The sequence below is a fragment of the Scardinius erythrophthalmus genome, assembly GCF_964197995.2.
Source record: "Scardinius erythrophthalmus genome assembly, chromosome: 7".
Lineage (NCBI taxonomy): Eukaryota > Metazoa > Chordata > Actinopteri > Cypriniformes > Leuciscidae > Scardinius > Scardinius erythrophthalmus.
In genome coordinates this window covers 3974201-3995729 of record NC_138227.1, presented here as the reverse complement: position 1 = coordinate 3995729, position 21529 = coordinate 3974201, and the positions used below count along the sequence as shown (strand labels likewise).

The following is a 21529-nucleotide window of genomic DNA, read 5'->3' as shown; positions in this document are numbered from 1 at the left end:
ACAATAATCTAAAGAATTAAACTGAATCTGTTCTCTGTTCCAGTTCAGTCCAGCAGAAGAGCCCAAACCCAGAGTCCAGCTGTGTGTCTATGAAGAGTGACAGGTCAATGAATACACCAATAAAGTTTAAGAGTGGAGACAAACGGCCTGGTCTCAGGTATGTCATTTCTACAAAAGTTATGCTTATAGTATGACATTTTTGAATTAGAAGCAAAATGTATCAATCAGTCAGTCTAATTCTAGCAATGACATCAAGTAAGTGTAAGCTGAGATTTTTTCCACCTTTATATAATGGAGTAGGTGTAAAATTAAGCAGAGTTTTCTAACTGCTGGTTCAGATTTGTTGAAAGCTTCACAGTGTCTGGTCAGAACAGTGATGCTTCACAGCAAGAGTAATGTTACAAGAGTACAGTAAGGTGGTTTATCTTTAAAAGTCAGCAAAACATTGGTCTCTTAAGTCGGTTGAGCCTTCGTCCTCCATTATGGCATTGAGAAGAGTCATGTGATCGTGGTTGATGTTGAAGTCGTTCTATAATTTTATAGTTGTTTTCAGTTTGTTTGTTTAAAATTCCTAATATTACCGCTTTTCTCAGTTGTTTTGGTAATTTTTTTAATCATGCTTAACATTTGCAAACCAGTAAGTTCATTTCTCAAATAATTATAATCAAAGTTTGAGAGACAGTGCAAAACAACACTGAGTTACAGATGTTAAAGCAAAAGTGTCACAACACTCCCTGGTCTTTCCTAAAACAGAATATTCATGTAAAAGTGCACAACATAAGTCTGTATACTTTTTATTTTACTTAGTTCTGAAGTAACCAGTTCAGTTGAGCCGAAGAGATCAAAACCAGAGTCCAGCTGTGTGTCTATGGATTCACCAAAAACAATGTTTAAGAGTGGAGACAAACGGCCTGTTCTCAGGTATGTCATTTCTACAAAAGTTATGCTTGTAGTATGACATTTTTGAATTAGAAGCTAAATTTATCAATCAGTCAATATCAGTCAATTACATCAATATCAATGTGTCTGATTCATTACCCTCTTAATTCTGATTTAAGGTCAAATCTTGAAAACAAACCTGTGAGGCGACTACTAGACTTTAATAAAAACATGCATCCTGGTTCCAGGTAAAATGTAGGCCTTTTTTTGTTGTTTAATTTTACGTGGTGCAATTCACAGATCATTCAAACACATGATTAATAATTGAAACATTTAAAAAACCTAGTGATGTTCTGTGTCCCATAATACAGCAAACAAATAATCAGTTTTGTAATTTATGGCTATTTACTTCTCTAACTTTTGTAATAATCTAGTATTTTAATCTTACAGCCATGACTCTAAACCTGCTGAAATCCTCAACACAATGAGATCAAATCTGAGACAGAAGTTTGAGTGTTTGTATGAGGGAATATCAAAGCAGGGAAACCCAACACTCCTGAGTGAGATCTACACAGAGCTCTACATCACAGAGAGTGAAAGTGGAGAGATCAATAATGAGCATGAGGTGAGACAGATTGAGACACAGTCCAGGATAGCAGAAGCAGAGGACACACCGATCAAATGCAATGACATCTTTAGACCTTTACCTGGACAAGACAAACCCATCAGAACTGTGCTGACAAAGGGAGTCGCTGGCATTGGAAAAACAGTCTCTGTGCAGAAGTTCATCCTGGACTGGGCTGAAGGGAAAGAAAATCAGGACGTCCAGCTCATATTTCCACTTGCTTTCAGAGAGCTCAACTTGATGAAGGATGAAGCACTCAGTCTTTCAGATCTTCTTCATCTCTTTTTCTCTGAAACCAAAGAAATGGACATATCCAGTGATGAGTATAAAGTGTTGTTCATCTTTGATGGTCTGGATGAGTGTCGTCTGTCTCTGGATTTTCAGAGCGATGTGAGGTTGTGTGATGTGACTGAATCAGCCTCAGTGGACGTGCTGCTAACGAACCTCATTGTGGGGAATCTGCTTCCCTCTGCTCTCATCTGGATCACCTCCAGACCAGCAGCAGCGGATCTCGTCCCCTCTGAGTGTGTCTATCGAGTGACAGAGGTACGAGGCTTCAGTGACACACAGAAGGAGGAATACTTCAGGAAGAAAATCAGTGATCAGAGTCTGGCTGACACGATCATCTCACACCTGAAGTCATCAAGGAGCCTCTTTATTATGTGCCACATCCCAGTGTTCTGCTGGATCTCAGCCACTGTTCTAGAGAAGATGTTGAGTGAAACAGAGAGTGGAGAGATTCCCAAGACTCTCACTCAAATGTACACACACTTCCTGCTCATTCAGACCAACATCAAACATGAGAAAGACTATGAGAAGAAAGTGAAAGATGAAGACATGATTGTCAAACTGGGGAAACTGGCTTATCAGCAGCTTGTGAAAGGCCACCTGATCTTCTATGAGGTAGACCTGAGCGAGTGTGGCATTGATGAGGCAGAAGCATCAGTTTACTCAGGATTGTGCACTCAGATCTTCAGAGAGGAGTTGGGCTTGTGTCAGGGGAAAGTCTTCTGCTTTGTTCATCTGAGCATTCAGGAACATCTAGCAGCTCTATATGTGCATCTGTCCTTTATCAACAATAACATCAATGTGTTTGACCAGACTACACAACCAACTAAAGTTTCCCTATCTGATCTCCATCAGAGAGCTGTGGATGAGGCTTTAGACAGTAAAAATGGGCATCTGGACCTTTTCCTTCATTTCCTTCTGGGTCTGTCAGTGGAGTCTAATCAGAGTCTCTTACAAGAACTAAAGACACAGAAAGCAAACAGCTCTCACAACAATGAGAAAACAGTTGACTATATTAAAGAAAAGATTGGTGGGAATCCCTCTCCAGATAAATACATCAATCTGTTTCACTGTCTGAATGAACTGGGTGATCTTTCTCTAGTAAACGAAGCTGAACCTCATATGAGCCGTGGAGGATTACGCAATGTGAAACTCTCCTCGTCTCAGTGGTCAGCTTTAGTGTTTGTGTTGTTGTCCTCAGAGCGGACAATGCATCAGTTTGACCTGAAGAGCTTAATTGGAGCAGAACACGATGAGTAAGTAACACTGAGTGCAATCATTACAGTCTAAAACATTATGAACAAAGAGAAACAAAGAGATCAGAGGTTTTTAAATCAAGGGGCAAAGATTGATTTCTGGGATATTGTACATAATTTCCGGGTGTTTCTCAAAAGGAGGCTGTGTCCTAGTAATGCTGCATATCTCGACTGCTACGTCATCAAGTGCCTCTGAAGTAGGGCTGAACGATATGGACAAAATTTCATATCTCGATTTTCATGCCAGATATCTCGATATCGATACAATACGATATGACTACGTAAGTACTAAAAAAACAATACATTTAGAGTTTGTAAAATACACACTGATGTCTATGGAAGAGGTAATAATAATCCTTTCCATTATAATTCGACACGTTTTATTCATATCAGATACACATTGTGAAAGTAACTTCAATGTTTACTCTATTCTATTCCCAGTTCACCAGCCACTTACTTTTAAGTATTTCGGGAGAAGTGGATGAATTCAGGTGTTGTAAACATAGAGGTTGTAAATCCAACAGATCCGATTCTCTGAACTACGTCTGTGGCACAAACTAACACGGCGGTGCCCATCGCGCATACAGCTCAACTAACGCGATCGTTATAAAGGTGTTTAACCCCCTGAGGTCGGCTATCGCGCCGGCGCGATAGGCTCGTTTTTTTCCGTATGAGTGCAAAAAAATAATAAAATAAAAATATAAATTTTTATCTTATATGCTTGTGTTATACATCAATCTATCCTGTTAAGTGTGTACTATTTTTGTGTACACTCACAATAAAAACAAAGTGTTGTGCTTTTCGAAAAATAAAGAAAAATAAACACAAAGCGAGTTCTGCCTTCTCTCTCTCCGTGTAGACCAGTCTGAATCGCGTCCGAAAATGAATCATAACTCAGCGAATACTTCTCACACAGGCACGTGAGATATGTCCTTATGAAGCTTGAAATCTCCTCTTTTAAATGAAGTAATTTATATAAAAAACAAATGTTTTCAACTCACGTAATCCGTTTGAAAGCAAGGAGAGGTACCGTTTTTCCTTCTGCTTCATTATCTCTATAATCAGCTGAGGCCGCTCCGCCCCCGGCGCGATTCACATGTAAATAGTTAGGTGATCTAGTATGCATCGCATACGCCCCTCGATCAATGCCATAAAAAGTTTCTTCATCAGACTTACTGATAGTTCATCGCGTTTTGAGTAGGCCTATGACACGCTTCTCCGGTAATAAAGATGCCCTTCAGATGATTCTGGACAGCGAGGAAGAATGCACTTTTTCCTCAGAGGAAGATTGTAACAGACGACGAACGGCAGCATATTGAAGAGCGAATTCCGCCGAGAACACAATTTCGGAGTAAGTTTTACTTAAAAGTCTTTTGTCTTTTATTTTTCGTGTTCGCATGTATGAGGAAAAAACAATATTAGGCTACGTGACAGTTCTCCATTATGGACGTGAGCGCTCTAAAAAAAGCACTAAAAGACTTTCAAACTTTCACAGAGACCTCAAAACAGAAAGTACAAATCCTTTCTTTAAAACGAATTTCGTTTTGTATCAATTGTATCTTACTTTTAATAATTTTTTCATTAACAAATGTGAGCCGATCCAAACAAACCTGTGAAACGCCCACATCAGCTGGATAACACACACCGCGAGTTCACTTTCAGACTTCTGTACTTTACGATGCTGTGAGGAATAATAGGCTACTATCTTGATAATAATCCTGCAAAAATTTACCTCAGAAGTTCTGGAAGTATCATTTCGAGGAGCAAATGGATCCCGCTGAGGAATTAGGTCAGTTCAGTTTGCTTTGTTCTAATCTGAATGAATGAACGCACAGATGCGCGCTGTTGTGGAGCTACTACAGCTGGCAAAAATACTGTTTTAATATGAATCGCGAATACAACGAAAGATTACACTGGAAATATTGTTACAATTTTAAATGTTGTTGTAATTGTATAACCTTATACAATATAAAAATTGTATGTATATATATATATATATATATATATATATATATAAAAAATATATATATAAAAAATATATATATATAATATATAATATATATATATATATATATAGCCTATAGATGTAAACAAAATCTTAAAAGGTCATTATAAGCCTTCTCTTTAAATAATTTTATTAAGCTTTATTAGTGACACATTTGGGAAGAGAATATATTCCAAATCTGAAAATACAGTATGAGAACAATTAACTGCACAATTACTAGAAATGTTTACCTTGGATTAGGGGTGTGCGATATGACGATATTTAATCGTGGACGATTAAAATGTCTCCACGATTCACTTTTTCGGAAATATCGTAGAATCGCGCTCCAGTGCGCGTTCTATCAGATGCAGATCTATGGCTATTTTTCAGCTACGTATACAACATGCGATGCGCGGCGCGCTAGATGTCAGCGTGTTAACAGGATCATAAACTACCTGCTCGTGAGATTAAACAACGCAAGGATGATGGATGAAAACACAGAGGAGTTGATCCCTAAAAAAAATTCAACATCGATAATATGGAAATGGTTTGGATTTTCTATAACAGACACGGCGCAAACGACCGTTATTTGCAAATGTTGCAATGATAAGATTCGCACGTCAGACGGCAACACAACTAATCTTTTTAACCACCTCAAGAGAAAACACCATAAAGAATATGCTGACAGTCAAATTATGAAGGGACCCCACGCGAGTCCATCAGGTACATCCACGCAGCAGCCAGAGGCTAACGTTACACGGCTTAAACAAACAACTCTAACGAAGGAGGTATTCGAGAAGGGAACTCCGTATGACAGGACAAGTAAGCGCTGGAAAGATGTAACTGATGCAGTGACATTTTACCTGGCCAAGGATATGATCCCCATAAAAACTGTGGAAAACGAGGGCTTCAAAAGACTGCTCAAAGTTGTAGATCCGCGTTACGAGATTCCAAGCCGCAAATATTTTTCTGCCACGGCCATTCCACGGCTGTATTCCGAGTGCCGCAACAAGATGGAACACAAAGTTCAAAATGTAAATTTTTTTGCCACAACAGCTGATTTATGGTCTAGCCGCACTTCAGAACCGTATTTAAGTCTGACAATTCATTTCATTGATGATTGGAAGTTGTGCAGTGCGTGTCTAGAAACAACATACTTCCCACAAGACCACACGGGAGAGCTCATAGCACAAGGCCTAAAGGAAGCACTTGAATGTTGGGGACTGAAAGAAGTGAACATGACCTGCATGACAACTGACAGTGGGGCTAACATGGTGAGGGCCTTGGAGCTCAACAATTGGACACGTCTGCAGTGCTTTGGGCACAGACTTCACCTAGCTATTGGTGAGTGAAACTAAAAATAAAATATTGTCACTGGCATTTAGAAGTTTGTTTGTAATACTAAATATTTACTAATAAGGGTAGATTAGGAACACTGAACAGAGTAAAATGATAAGACTAGTCTACTATATAAATTTGATTATTATATTTAAATGTTTCGTATATGAAAAACATATGGTATTGTAGCACAATTTGTTTGGTTTCAATAAAATATTACAATTGAAAAATATAAACCTTTGTTAATTAAAATGTAAATAAATCTAATCAATGAATGTTTTTTTTTTTTTTTAGAAAAAAGTGCCAAAGACCCTCGTGTTGAACGCATAACATCTATCTGCAAGAAAGTCGTCAGTACATTCTCTTTCAGTTGGAAGAAAAAGAGGGAATTAATTAAAGCTCAAACAGAGCTGAAACTACCTCAACATAAACTCATCACTGAATCCCCTACACGCTGGGGTTCCAGACTCAACATGATTGAGAGAGTGCTTGACCAGGAAAAGGCCATTTCGCAGGTCCTGAAGGCAGACCGGAAGGCGAGGCATTTGGTCCCATCATGGCAAGACATCGACGTGATGGAGTCTGTGAAAAAAGCACTGAGTCCACTTAGAGACTTCACTGATGCACTCTCTGGTGAGGACTATGTGAGTGTGTCCTACGTAAAGCCAGTGCTTTACCTGTTGAAAGTCAACATCTTGAGCCTGAATGATGATGACACTGAACTAACAAAAACAATGAAGCAAACAATTCTCAATTACCTCACTGACAAATATCAGGATCCCACCACTGATGACCTGTTGGATATGGCTTCGCTTCTTGATCCCAGGTTCAAAACCCAATACATTGCCAGCGACAAGATAGAGGCAATACAAGCCAGAGCTGTATCTGAGCTGGAGTCTTTGCTGACCGTACAGTATCCATCAGCATCGGTTCAACAGCCTACATCTGCCTCCACATCACAGAGCCCTGACGCAGAACAAACACCACACAAGAAAGTAAAGAAATCACTTGCCAGCTTTTTGAAAACCTCAGGTGGAGCAAGTGCATCTGCTGCAGTTTCAGGATCAACTTCCTTTTCTCTAAAAGAGGCAATAGAAGGGGAACTGAAGGGATACGTGTCCATACCGAATGCAGAAAGTGAGGTGAATCCCTTGGAATGGTGGAAAGTCCACGAGGCAAACTTTCCAAGAGTTAGCCAACTTGCTAAAAAGTACTTGTGCATTCCGGCCACAAGTGCTCCCTCAGAAAGAGCTTTTAGCACTGGTGGCAATATTGTCACATGCCAGAGGGCAACTCTCAAGCCAGATAAAGTCAATCAACTGGTTTTCCTCTCTAAAAATTTGTGATTGGGATCAGTCATACTTTACGTTCTTAGGATATATACTTTGTAGGAATGTGAAAGGTTTGTTCTAAAGCTGCTACGTTTAAAAGAGCCAGGATTCAGAATATGTTTGCACATTTAGTTGATTGTTTGGTTCCTGAATCACATTGCACTATTTATCGTGTTGTTCTACCTTTTGAAGCAAATGTTTATTTGGGGATTTATCCTATAGTCTCTGACTGTACTTAATTTATAACTAGTTAATATTTTTTATTTAAACATTTTTATTTAACTTTTTAAGCTTACTTAATTGTTTTTGATGCATCTGTTGATCTATATTTTTCATGCTAGATGCTACCTCAAAAAAATAGAAAGATGAAAACATGCTGACATGGGTTTTGCTCAGGGTCAGTCTATTGACTGTTACAGCTGTTGCCAATGTTTGATTTTTTTTTTTTAACAATGTTCATTTTGTGATGAGAAGTCTGATTGTAATGCAAGTCCTGTTGACTGTTCTTACTTTGCACAATTGCACTTCCATTAAACATACACTTGATTAAAATATGCTACTTTGTCATTTTTTTCCCTTTTATATTTTTGTTACCTTGTATGGCTATATTTTTTAAATGGGAATATAAGTTTGCTTGTATTGCGGCTCAGTAATTTGAAAAATAGTCTTAAAAAGCAACATGAAAAAAAATCGTGATAAAATCGTTAATCGTGATTTTTCCTGAAAAAATCGTGATATGATATTTTTTCCATATCGCCCACCCCTACCTTGGATATTGTACAATTTGCAAGCAAAATTTGTGGAAAAAACAACAAACCAGTTATATATTGTCCTTGCATTCTTGTGGCTCAGTCACACACCTGAATGAAAGGCTCATTACATATGCAGCCTCATTATGCGGTCCCATTGACTCTGCAGGTGTGAATCACGCCCACCCGCATATTGCCTTTCCAAACAAAAAGTGTTTTACAAGATTTAAATCAATGTATTGTGTTATGTGAATGATTAGGCAGGATGATTTTCACATAATTTTGAAGAAAAAATTCTAGGCAACGAAATCCATTCGTCAAAAGTCTTATTTACATATATTTAGAATGTGTTTTATGGCCTTATTTCAGAAACTTTAGTTTTTTGTTTTTTAAAAAACCATGCATAAACATTATTCTCTCAAAAATACAAACATGTACATGCAAGTTGTTCACATATTATGGTAGCCCTGTTTGTGCTAAATAGAGTGAATTTACACTTTTGCCATTAATATGTTTATAAGCAACTGAAAAAAGCACAAATGTCAGGGCATGTCAGAACATCTCAAGGACCCCAAAAACCCCTCAGACCCCAGAGGGTTAAACAACAATATACTTCCACTTGCATGTATTTGACAATCGGAATATCAGATATTTCATGCCATAGCTAACACATTTGTGAATATTCTGAATAAAAAAGGAAAAATTACATAAAAGCAGATCATCATTCATTCAGCGCTGTTGTGTCACGTGACAAGCAATGACGCGTCACCATGGAAACGCCGCCCCCCCCCCCCCTCACAATATAGTTCCCACGTCCCTGGTAGTGTGCGCGCGCTGGCTTTAGCGGTGCATTCAAGGGCACTCGTAAAACTGATGTTTGTTGTGACTGCCAGAGTTGTATGCAGGGCGAGCGCGGAGAGGGGAAATCTATATCGTCTATATCGTTGCTTTTTTCGATAGTAATATCTTGAAAGTTCATATCTCGATATAGATACGATAACGATATATCGTTCAGCCCTACTCTGAAGGCCGTCTCAATTTCAAAGATCCTTAGAAGGCAGCCTTTGTTTTTGTGTCTTCAATTCAGCTCATATTTATGGATGCATCAAGTGTATCCTTCATGTCCTTCAATCGCCCACAATCCTTTGCACAAATTCCAATTCACGAAAAAGAATTGATGGAAAACGAGTCGGCTAATATAAAGATTTTTGGTCGCACTTAATTTTACAGTATGTTCACTTATGTGTACTTACAGTCTACTTACCTAAGAAAGTACTGGTGTAATGATATTAGCTCAAAGGGGAAATATTAATAATAATCCATAATTACCAATTATGATTAATTATTAATATTTGGGTCAGTTAATTAGATTAACTTTGAGGTATGCCAAATTAATATTACAATCAATTAATCAGTTCCAACAAACTGATTGATTATTAATTGTTCTAAGAACAATGTATCTTTCATGGCATGTAATAAGATCAAGATCGTAAAAGGGGACTTTGTATGCAAACAGAGAATCAGAAACCAAATGCATAATTGTGCACAAGTTTTATTAACCCTTTAGGCGCCAGAGGTTTTTTCCTAAAACGTTCGGTTTTGCCATCTTAATTTCAAAAGGCTATATCTTAAAAGTGATAAAAGATAGAGACTTTCTGTAAATTAGAGAAATATTAAGGATGACCCAAAGTTTATGTAGGGATTACATTTTCCCATCTAATTTGCATATTATGACGTCATATGGTGGCGGTCATCTTGGATTATAGAATTTTTATGGTTTTTGTTGATGTTTATTTGTTTTTGTTTTTTGTTTTTTTTTTAGCTGACAAAGACGCACACATCACAAGGACATGAACACACAAAAAAGAACACATTGTACACTACTAAATGGTCAGGGAAATAGATAGTAAATCAACAGTGTAATAAATGGCTGACAAATACAATTGTTGCAGGGCTTTTGCTGTAGAGATAATGACTCCCTATTCATCCAGGTGACATTTCTTGTAGTGTTTCATGGTGTGGTCTTGCGATAGACTATGCATAATAGCCCCTCTGCCACGTGTCACATCGCCTCTTCTCCTGCTACGAGCAGCAGCGCGGGCGCGGCCAGATCTGCCTTGCGCACGAGCCGAGTGTGCACAGCTCGGACTACTGTCATTGTCATTGCGACTCCCCACCCTGCCTCCACGTTGCCCCCTAACTGTCCTATGAATACTTCGACCTCGTCTAACATACCCAGTGGCATTAGACAAAGCCTCCACCACAATACTGTCGCCGCGATTGCGGAGAGGCACACGATCACCATGGCTAGCGCGGTAAAAATCTCCCGCGGCCGCCTCGTTCCCCACAACACTAACACGCCTGCTAACTTCGCGATGAACACTCCGACCCCGGGAAACATTGTTCCCACCACTGACATTGGGCAAAGGACCATCTAACGTTATATTGGGCAAAGGATTCACCGTTTGTGCTTGGTGTAGGGCTATACTTTCACTTTCAGAATCACCGTCATTTTCTGAAGGTAGATAACGTTATTCCCCTTCAGAATCAGGGTCCGCGAATAGAAGACCCAACACTTCATTGCGGGTAAGCTTTATTGATGCCATTAGATAATAATAATAATAATAATAATCTAATGCAAATACTCGCTGACGTTGACAATAGGGGTGGGAATTGGCAAAAATGTGACGATTCGATAGTATTGCGATATTTGGCCCACGATTCAATATTATATTGCGTATAATAAGTATTGCGATTCGATTCTGCGATATATTGCGATTCATGTCTCCCATATTATTCGAAGGCATTACAAAAAATGAGGAAAAAAAGACTGCTCAACTCACTTCAAATGTCACATTTAATTATGTTGACATTATCTTTTACACATTAATAACAGAAGTGCAAAAACTTAGGAGGGTAGTGCAAAAACTTTGTCCTTGAACATTCAGGACATGACCTTATTACAGGACAGGACACAATTATTCTCTGAATAGGAGACCTCTCTCACATAAATGGTGAGCTCTCAGCACATAAATTAAAATGTAAATAAAATTTAGTAACATAAACATGAGAATAATTATATAAATAAGAGTAACTTAGAGCTTCAATCAAATTGAAAAAAAAATGTGTACTGCTAGAGTCCAGTCCTGTTGGCTTCAAGGTCATCAACCAAAACTCATTTGGGAATATTGGCATTTTTGTTAAGAAAAAGGAGTTGGTCAACATGCTCTGATGTTAAAGTGCTCATCTGGGCCGATACTATGTCTCCTGCAGTGGAGAACACTCTTTCAGCAGACACACTAGTGGCTGGAATGCTCAGGTATCTTTTAGCGAGTTTGGCTAGGTAAGGATACGTTGTCTCATGAGCTTTCCACCAGTTGAGGGGGTTTTCTTCTAGTGGCAGTGGAGAAGCCTCCTGGTATCTCTTCACTTCCTCTTCAGCTTGGGTAAATGGTGACCTTTGTGGGGCTGTGGTAGAAAATGTTTCTCCCAGTAAATCAGCTAGCCCAGATCTTCTTTTAGGTGTAGGCTCTTCAAGCTCCTGTCCATCCATTTCTCCAGAGGCACTGCTGGTCTCTTCTTGCCTAATAGTGGGCTGTAGGGAAACATTAGATATATGTTAAAAGATTTTCCATTAAAACAGATTAAAACACATTAAGAAAATAATGCTAACCACCAATATAGAGATTAATCACCAGATGAACATAGGCTTGGTTGTAAAAAATCAGATAAATAATATAGCATTAAATACTTTGACATTTTAAAATAACTATTTAAACAATTGCATTAAAAAAGATATAAGAAAATAATGCTAACCACCACTAAAACCAGTATAGAGATTAATCACCAGATGAACATAGGCATGGTTTTAAAAAAAATTAGATAAATAATATAGCATTTTTAAATACTTTGACATTTTAAAATAACTCTTTAAACAATGTAGTTAATTAAATAAAGCCTACCTGAAGGCTGGCTGCCTCCACAACCAGTCTGGAATAAATGTCACTGATGTCATCTGTGGTCAGGAAAGGCAGTGACTTAAATCGTGGATCCAGGACAGATGCTGTGTGGAGGTTTTTTTTTTCTTCAACAGTGCTGTATCTCTTCTGCAGATCTTGACTTATTGCCTGTTTGATGTCCCTCACAATTGGTTTGTCCCCCATTGTCTCTCGTGTGTCATTTAGCAGCTTTGCCTGCACTGGAGCAATGATAGACAAAGTGGGATTCTTCTCCTCTGAAACAAGTTTTGTGGCTACTAACATCGGTCGAAGTGCTAGCATTATATCCTCAGCATCTGTAATGTCATTTTCGTTTAGGGTGCAGATATCACTGCCTGACCTCCTAACCTCAGAGGACAACAGAGCAGCACAGATCGCTGGTTGCTGTTCCAAAAAACGTTCAAGCATTTCGTACCCGCTGTTCCAACGTGTCACAACATCGGTCTTGAGCTTGTGAGTGGGGAGGTCCAGAAGCTTTTGTTTTTGCTCCAACATGAAGTTGGCGATTGCACTGCGGTGGAAAAAAGTGCTTATGCGCCGGACTCTTCCCAGTAACCTGGCGACAGCAGGCAGCTTTAGTGCGCGCTGTGAGGCGAGGTTGAGCGTATGGGCAAAACATTTCACGTGAAGATACCCCCCCACCTGCGCGGCCACAACCATGTTGGACGCGTTGTCCGTAACCAAAACAATCTGTTTGTTAGCGATACCCCACTCTTCGGTTGCCGTTTTCAGCAACTCGGCCACACTGGCCCCGGTATGGCTCTCATGCATCGCCCTGGTTTGTAAAACATGAGTTAAAAGCTGCCATTCATTCGTGATGTGATGCGCGGTTATGGTCATGTACGATTCCGTAGCTCTTGATGACCAACCGTCACACGTTATAGCAACTCCGTCGGCTAAACTCAAAGTTTCATTTACCTCATCTCTGACTTCGCTGTAGAGTTTGGGGATGGCAGAGTCGGTAAAATATTTACGTGAGGGGATCACATATCTGGGCTCCGGTATGCTAAGCAGATTCTGGAAACCTTCGTTCTCCACAACACTGTAAGGCTGCAAATCTTTAGAGATAAAGTAGGCAATCGCCTCCGTGATTTTCTTAGCTCTTTCGGAGTTTGGAGGTAACTTGATCATTTTTGTTTGGTCCAAGGTGCGTTGATTTGGGGGTAGGACAACAACTTTGGGGCGTTTCACTTCCTCAGTGGCGGCTAACTCCAAATGATACCTTGTAAGATGGGCTCTCAAGTTTGTCGTATTCCCACAGTACTTAATCTTCATATGGCATTCCTTGCATATAGCATGCTGCATGTCAAGGTCTTTACTATTTGCTTTTTGATGAAACCCAAAATTTACCCACACTTTAGATTTGAAAGACAACGGAGCGTCGTGTACAACCGGTTGTGATGAAGCCATTTTCATTTTATTTTGTTGTTGAATGCACGAGCACGACTACAAAGCGCCACCCTGTGGATGTAATACGCGAATGTACATGATCAGAGTAAACTCCGAGAAAACCAATGAAGAAAACCCGAAAGTAAAACAGATAATTTTATAATTAAATATCGCAATACTTTGCGCTACTGTATCGATATAATCGCGTGCGCAAAATATCGCGATACTAAACAGAATCGATTTTTTCCCCCACCACTAGTTGACAATATTGCTCTGATAAAATGGCTCACTCGCACACTAGCTCCGCTTTTGTTCGCACTGATTCAATGCGCTCTAACCCATGTAGTTACATTATATTAACCTCTGTAATGAATCAGAGCAGATCAGACACACTTATTTGGTACATGTACCATAAAAACTTTAAAACTTCTCTGTGATCTGCGTCCCATCCTCCAAACAGGACAAGATGGTCTCCGTTACCCGGACAACGATCAGATAAGGTTTTATGGGTGTTAAAGAATGTGGCCAAATGCAAGAGAGAGACCATGAAAATAAGGAAACAATCTTCCATGCAGACTTCACTGCATTAGACAGAAACAAACTGATCTAGAAATGAACGTGCATTCCAGAAACTGTGTGAATGATTGTGATGTTTTGTGTACTATTATGTATATACACCATGGTATGTATTTTATTATACAACCAACAGTCAGTGTAACTTTACCTGTATCATGTCTTCTATCTAATTAAAGGTATTTTAAGGGCGCATGCTTGGCCATAATGTAGCCTAGCATGTGCACAGAGTGCATAAACTTTGATTCTCTCATCTACACAGAAGCAGCAGTTTTCATTTTTTGCAAATCATACATTATTACAAGAAAAATTTTAAAGGACAAGTTCGGTATTTTACACTTAAAGCCCTGTTTACAGATCGTTTCTGATGAAATAGAACGGTTAAGATTAAAATTTGGACACATTCTCCTGTCCCGAGAATTTTAGGTTTATTTCGCTTTCCCCCCCACCTCCAGAATGGCAGCCTATGGGCACTGGAACATTCCTTCCTAAAACACATTAAACTTTCGTTTACAAAGACGTGAAACTCACCGAGTGGTCAGGGGTGTTCACTGATATGCTCACACAAAAATCGCTGCAAAATATGCTTTCCAACAGGTTTTATCGTAGTTTTTGTCCAACTCCATTGACTTCTCTTGAAAGAGCTGTGTGAGGTACGGTATTACTCCGCCGCTTCTTCTTCTGCTTCTTCTGTGTATTCAGTCAATGCCAGTGGTTTGCTTGCAATTGGCAAAGGTGTATTATCGCCACCAACTGGGCTGGAGTGTCTATTATTCAAGCTCTCAACGGAAGAATCTACGGGTGTGAGACGTTTGGAAAAATAGATCCACAGTTTTAAAACGAATGGTAAAACACCTGTTGGAAAGCATCTTTTGCAGCGATTTTTGAGTGAGCATATCAGTGAACACCCCTGACCACTCGGTGAGTTTCACGTCTTTGTAAACGAAAGTTTAATGTGTTTTAGGAAGGAATTTTCCAGTGCCCATAGGCTGCCATTCTGGAGGTGGGGGGGAAAGCGAAATAAACCTAAAATTCTCGGGACAGGAGAATGTGTCCAAATTTTAATCTTAACCGTTCTATTTCATCAGAAACGATCTGTAAACAGGGCTTTAAGTGTAAAATGCCGAACTTGTCCTTTAACATACAAGGGAAATCATTGTTGTGTCCATGAAGATGTGAAAAATAGGCATAAATCTAGCTTAAACATTTACTCAAATTATTATACGGCTGTTTAACCGAAGCTAATTTGGGTGGGTTTCTCCCATCCCCAATGTCACTTCTCTGTCATTTACGGCCCTGATAAGAACGTCGGTCTCCTCGGGTGTGAACTGCTCCTGGCATGCACCTGGCAAATCCGCCGTTATAATAGCCATGGAACAAGCGCACCTGCTTTTAAAGGGAATGTGAGATGATGCTCTGATTGGTTTATTTCATGTTACGCCCAAACCACACCTATGAATAATGAAGCTACTTCAGACCAACCCATTTTAGATTTGCGTCGGGCGCAAGAGTCATTTATCCTGCCAGTATAATAGCAACAGCGCCCAAGATCCGCCCACAAAGTCACTTAGTTTCGCGTTTGATACTTGTGTTTCAGATCATTAAAATAGGGCCCGATATGTCGAAATGGATCTGTGTACTGTTGTAGTGTAAATGCAGACTAATAGACCGGCCACAGCAACATTTACAAGAAGAAGAATAAACAAATCTGTGTTGGCTTAATACATTTAGTAGCTTCCACAGTTAGATACTCAAAAAAAAAAGTTTATTATATGTGGCAACAGTTGTTCGTGAGGGGATGCTGCCTTTCTTTTTGTATTTGTTTTATTTTATTATTAAATGTCTTTAAATGTTTGCTGGTTCCCGCCTCCTTTATCCCATTCTGTGAAATTCGTGGTATGTTTGTTTGTTTTTTGTTTCTGATAGATTATAGACACAATGTTATCCACCATTTAACCATATTTGTCGGAAAACTGTGGTAATACAAACAGTAATTGATCACAAAATCATGGATAATTTTCCTAAGGGGTGGTGAACCATCTTACAAAAGCACTTGCTTACAAAAGCTACAGTAAACTAACACACTACCTTTTTTGCGTGTTCCTGGGGGCAGGTTTTATGTACATTTTAGGGTTTGTGATGTCACCAACCTGGGAAGAAGCTCTTTGTAGACCCTTAAAAAGCAATTTCTGTAAAAGAAAATATCTCCCTTTGCATTGAACTTTGAGCGTTGTACCTTTTCATATGTTGTTTATGCTCAAACAGGAACATTACATGCTAACTAAAGATAAAAAAGGAAATCATAATCAAGGACTAGGACAAGGATTTTAGGGTATTTAATGTAGTAATTACTTATAATATTAATTATTACTATTATTAGCATTAATGATTACGTTATTTATTTTTGTATTTTCAAATAGTGATGCATTTGTCACCCGGAAAGCACAAAATACAGCAGATGAAGTTCTTCAGAAGGTGCTGCCTGTGGTTACAGCAACTAGATCAGCTGAGTAAGTAACACTGATTACAGTTATCACTGTTAAAACATTATAATTTATAACATAATCATTTATTACATTATAAATGAATGGTTTAACAAAAATTATGAGTGTCACACTTCAGGTTTTAAATCCTCCACCTATCTGACCTGCTAGGCTTCTATTGTAAGAGCATTACTTTAAATGTGTTTCTGTTCATATTTACAAACTGAGACACGATTAAAATGACTTACTGTGTTATGTTTTAGCTAATGTTTTAGCTGAGGTAAATGTATGTTTTCTGTTGTGAGTTGGGGTGATTGAGTGATCCTAATATTCATTCATGTTTCTTTCATGCTATAACTAGTAGTAAAGAGGAATAGATAACCCTTTCCCTTATGTTCTGTGTTGCCGCTTTAACTGAGGTGCTACAGCGATCTGTCATGTTAGGGGTGTACGATATAATGATTTTTGATCGTGAACGATAACATTTCTCCACGATTTACTTTTGAAGAAATATCGTAGTATTGTGCTACAGTGCATTCTATCAATTGAAGTTATCATCTTCAAACTGCTCCAATCAGACAGACGTTTCCGTAGTCTGATGGCTAAAACTGAGAGGCTCAGGAGGAGCCTCTTTCCTCAGACCCTCAGACTCCTTAACATGGACCTGAAACACAATGCACTTTAAGGACTCTGATGATGATGAGTTGCTTAGTAACACACTGCACTGCAGTTGTGAACTTGTGAACATGTCTGGTAACTAATTACATTTACTCAAATACTTCACACCACTGGCTTTGGGAAACGGCCCTGTACTTTTTGCGGCCTTCTAGGTTTTAAGCTGAGAGAGTGAAGAGTGTGTCATTGTTCTCTACAGGTTGAGTAAGTGTGGTATCACAGATGAAGGTTGCGCTGCTCTGGCTTCAGCTCTGAGATCAAACCCCTCACACCTAAGAGTACTGGATCTGTCTGAGAATAAATTAAGAGACTCAGGAGTGAAGCATCTCTCTACTGCACTGGAGAATCCTCACTGTAAACTGGAGAATTTGAGGTAAGATAATCTCTCTGATAGTCCCATGATCTAGTGCTCAGAGAGACACCTTTTTAGCAGCCTTCGAAGGACGCACACTCTGAATTGCTCATGAAGCTACCCTGTGTCATGCAGCAGCAGCTTATTTGCATTTAAAGGGCACACACTAAAACAGCATGTTTTTCTGAGCCCCAAAAAATGTCAATTTAAACATACTGTAAAAAATGATCTGTTGGGTATTTTAAGCTAAAACTTCACATACACACTCTGGGGACATCAGAGACTTATTTTACATCTTGTGAAAAGGAGCATAATAGGGGACCTTTAAATCTAGTGTATGATTAAGACGATGAGTGGGACCAGTGACGTTTTGCTTGACCCCAAAGGAGTTTAATAAATCTGTAAACGCAGCCCCTAACACAGGGTTCACCAATCTCTGTCCTGGAGGGCCGTTGTCCTGCAGAGTTTAGCTCCAACCCCAATTAAACACACCTGAACCAGCTAATCAGGGTCTCATTAGGCATACTAGAAACTTTCAAACAGGTGTGTTGGAGCTGGTTGGAGCTAAACTCTGTAGGACAGCGGCCCTCCAGGACCAAGATTGGTGAACCCTGCCCTAACACATCATTTGTGTTATCTACTTGTATGTTAAAATCACCAACAATTAATGCTTTATCGACATTGATCAATAGATCTGAGAGAAAGTCAGCAAACTCTTTTAGGAAATCAGCATAGGGCCCAGGAGGTCTATATACAGTAGCCAAGGCTAGAGAGGATTTCTTTCTTACATCCAAGAGCGTAACATTTAGCACAAGTACTTCAAACTTACTTGATTATAGTGTAAACTCCACCCACTGGCCCAAAAACTGTATCTGGTGTCGTGGTCGAAGGGAATTCAGCGTGTATGTCTTTTTGGGCGCTTCTGGAAAAATCACTTTAATCTGATTTTAGTCAGTGGATGTAGGGTTTGCTAATACCTCTTAAGTCGGTTGCCTACTGCTCACTCGTACAAAAAAAGTAGTTTATTTTAGCCATTTCCATACAACTTGCTAAATTAAAGGGGGGGTGAATTGCTGTTTCATGCATACTGAGTTTTTTACACTGTTAAAGAGTTGGATTCCATTGCTAAACATGGACAAAGTTTCAAAAGTTAAGTTGTACGTTTGAAGGAGTATTTTTGTTCCAAAAATACTCCTTCCGGTTTGTCACAAGTTTCGGAGGGTTTTTTTCGAGTATGGCTCTCTCTTACGTAAGAGAGGGCGGAATTTCCTTATATGGGTCCTCAGGGCACTTCTCTGCGGGCGCGCGCGCACTCGTAGGCCAGAGAGAGAAGAGAGCGAAAGCAGTACGTTACCTCAAAGCGCTATGCTCGGCTTTTAGGGAAGTCAATGTCACCAAAGAAGTGTGTTTTTGGTTGCCAGGGCAAGACAACCCTGCACAGATTCCCAAAGAACCCAGCGTTAAGGGAACAGTGGATGGAGTTTGTTTTTCCTGAGCATAAACGGAGTTGTGTAGACTGTTTGTTCCCTGCATTTCGACGATGATTGTTTTATAAACAAAGCCCATATCGACGGATGTGCAGATCGTCTAATGCTTAAGGATCGAGCAGTCACAATGATAAAGGTTCGCTGTCGCATGCGGTGAGTAAAGTGCTTCAAATGTCTCTCTGTGTTGTTGTTAGCTCGGTTAGCACTATAGCACACCGCCCACATGGCCCGCCCCCAGCCGCTCGGTTTTTTCCGGAAAGACTCGGTACAGCCTATCTTTACATTATAAATATAATAAAACTAAAGACGTTTTGGAGATATGAAGGATGCAATACTACTCTATAGGTACTCAAGATTAACAGGAGATTGAGTGAAAATGAGCAATTCACCCCCCCTTTAATGATAGACAGAAATCAAAAGGTCTTCAGATGACGTGCCTACTGCTCCGTTCATACATGTGCCTTTAGTTTGACCTACCTTAACTAAGATTTGCGGTAGCACCAGCCTCCTTATAATCCATTAAAATAATGATTTCAGAATACTTCAGAATAAATCAAGATGTAACATACTTTGTCAGGCAGAATTAAGCAACAATTAAAAGGATTAAACAGAATACACAATACATAACTGATCAGCATAAAATACAAACATAATTCAAAATGCATTATCAAAAATAGTTTAAAAGAGTCAGCATACCTGGCAATAGAGACACACAACAACAGTGTGGGAAGTTCTGTTTACAGATGCTTCCTTGAGTGGTTTGCCAATTCCCTTTAAATACCCAAGTGGAACAAAAGAACAATAAACATCTAGCACCCAAATATTTATTCAGCTTTTGTTGGACCCTTTCTCATGCCCAAAGTGGTAACTTCTGAGTTTGGGGGATAAAGATAAATGGTTATCAACGATGTTCTCTGTCCCATGGATCTTTTCTTCAGATTAGTGAATTTTATTGTTTTATTGCAGGTTTGAATTCTTGAATTTAGTCTTAGTAGAAATCCATCCTGGTTTATTGGAGACGTTAAATAGATTTCTTAAGCGAGCCTGAAGAACACCACAGACATGGTACAATCAACATGGAAAAATCTCACAGTAAAACAAGCAGCTGTGCAAATTATTATACACCAGTGTTTTGCCAGATGAAAAGTTTATCCATGTATAACCTTTTTACTCTTTTAATTATTTTTATAACTGTATCATCTTGATATCTCTTTTAATATCCTTTTTAAATCCTTTTATAACTATAACTGTACTATATAAATAAACTTGGCTTGGCTACATTATATCATACAGAGATGCTTTATCAGTAATATTTAAAACATATCTCGGTTATAGAGAGAGTGAAGAGTGTTTCATTGTTCTCTACAGGTTGTGGAAGTGTGGTGTCACAGGTGAAGGTTGTGCTGCTCTGGCTTCAGCTCTAAAATCAAACCCATCACACCTGAGAGAACTGGAAGTGTCATATAATAAACTAGACTCAGGAGTGAAGCAGCTCTCTACTGGGTTGGTGAATCCTTGCTGTAAACTGGAGAATTTGAGGTAAGAGCCTGAGTAGGAAAGCCACATGATCTGGTGCTCAGAGAGACACATTTTTAAATAGTTTATAGTCAGACCAAAATTAAACAAATAAAATAAAAATAGTACACAAACAAGTAAACATGATGATGAAAATAAAGGTGCAGAAAGATAAGCAAAAAGAAGAATATTCATTTTTGATAACTGAGGAATCTCATTTAATTCAAATTTATATTGATCAAATTAATATTTTCTTGGTTTCTGTCTCATTCTATAACACTGTTAGTTGATTTGTGTAGTCTACACATGATTAGATGAATATCAGTTACATTATACCATACAGAGATTCTTTATTAAACGTACAGTATGGGATTTTTTCTCCACTAGGTCGCTAACCTATTTACAATAACAAAGGCGTAGTTTGATGACGCAACATTTGCTAAGAATTATGGATCTTGTCGTCAACGTCAAGCCGACCGATCTAATAATGTTTATGGATGACTGAATACATCGATGCTTTTATCATGACTGTGATATGAAGCAGGTCGGGATTGCTAAAACAGCTATCAGCTCCAAACGCGACGCGAGCTCCCGCGGATATAAAAGG

General features: G+C 39.0%; 2 protein-coding genes across 6 annotated transcripts in view; both read left to right on the top strand.

Annotated features, from left to right (window-relative positions):
* The window catches only part of LOC308694103 (NACHT, LRR and PYD domains-containing protein 3-like), a 46939-nt gene that overhangs the window by 6974 nt on the left and 18436 nt on the right, over positions 1 to 21529 (top strand). For all 5 annotated transcript variants that reach the window (XM_081371390.1, XM_081371391.1, XM_081371389.1 and 2 more), the window contains exons 5-11: positions 44 to 157; positions 808 to 921; positions 1059 to 1127; positions 1330 to 3048; positions 16831 to 16920; positions 17768 to 17941; positions 20776 to 20946. In XM_081371390.1, coding sequence (XP_081227516.1) covers positions 44 to 157; positions 808 to 921; positions 1059 to 1127; positions 1330 to 3048; positions 16831 to 16920; positions 17768 to 17941; positions 20776 to 20946 — 2451 coding nt within the window. The remainder of the gene's footprint in view (positions 1 to 43; positions 158 to 807; positions 922 to 1058; positions 1128 to 1329; positions 3049 to 16830; positions 16921 to 17767; positions 17942 to 20775; positions 20947 to 21529) is intronic.
* LOC308694118 (E3 SUMO-protein ligase ZBED1-like) lies at positions 5146 to 9131 on the top strand. The gene is made up of 2 exons (XM_081371453.1): positions 5146 to 6376; positions 6665 to 9131. Exons 1-2 carry the CDS (start codon positions 5245 to 5247, stop codon positions 7714 to 7716), a joined length of 2184 nt encoding a protein of 727 aa, XP_081227579.1. The 5' UTR covers positions 5146 to 5244; the 3' UTR covers positions 7717 to 9131.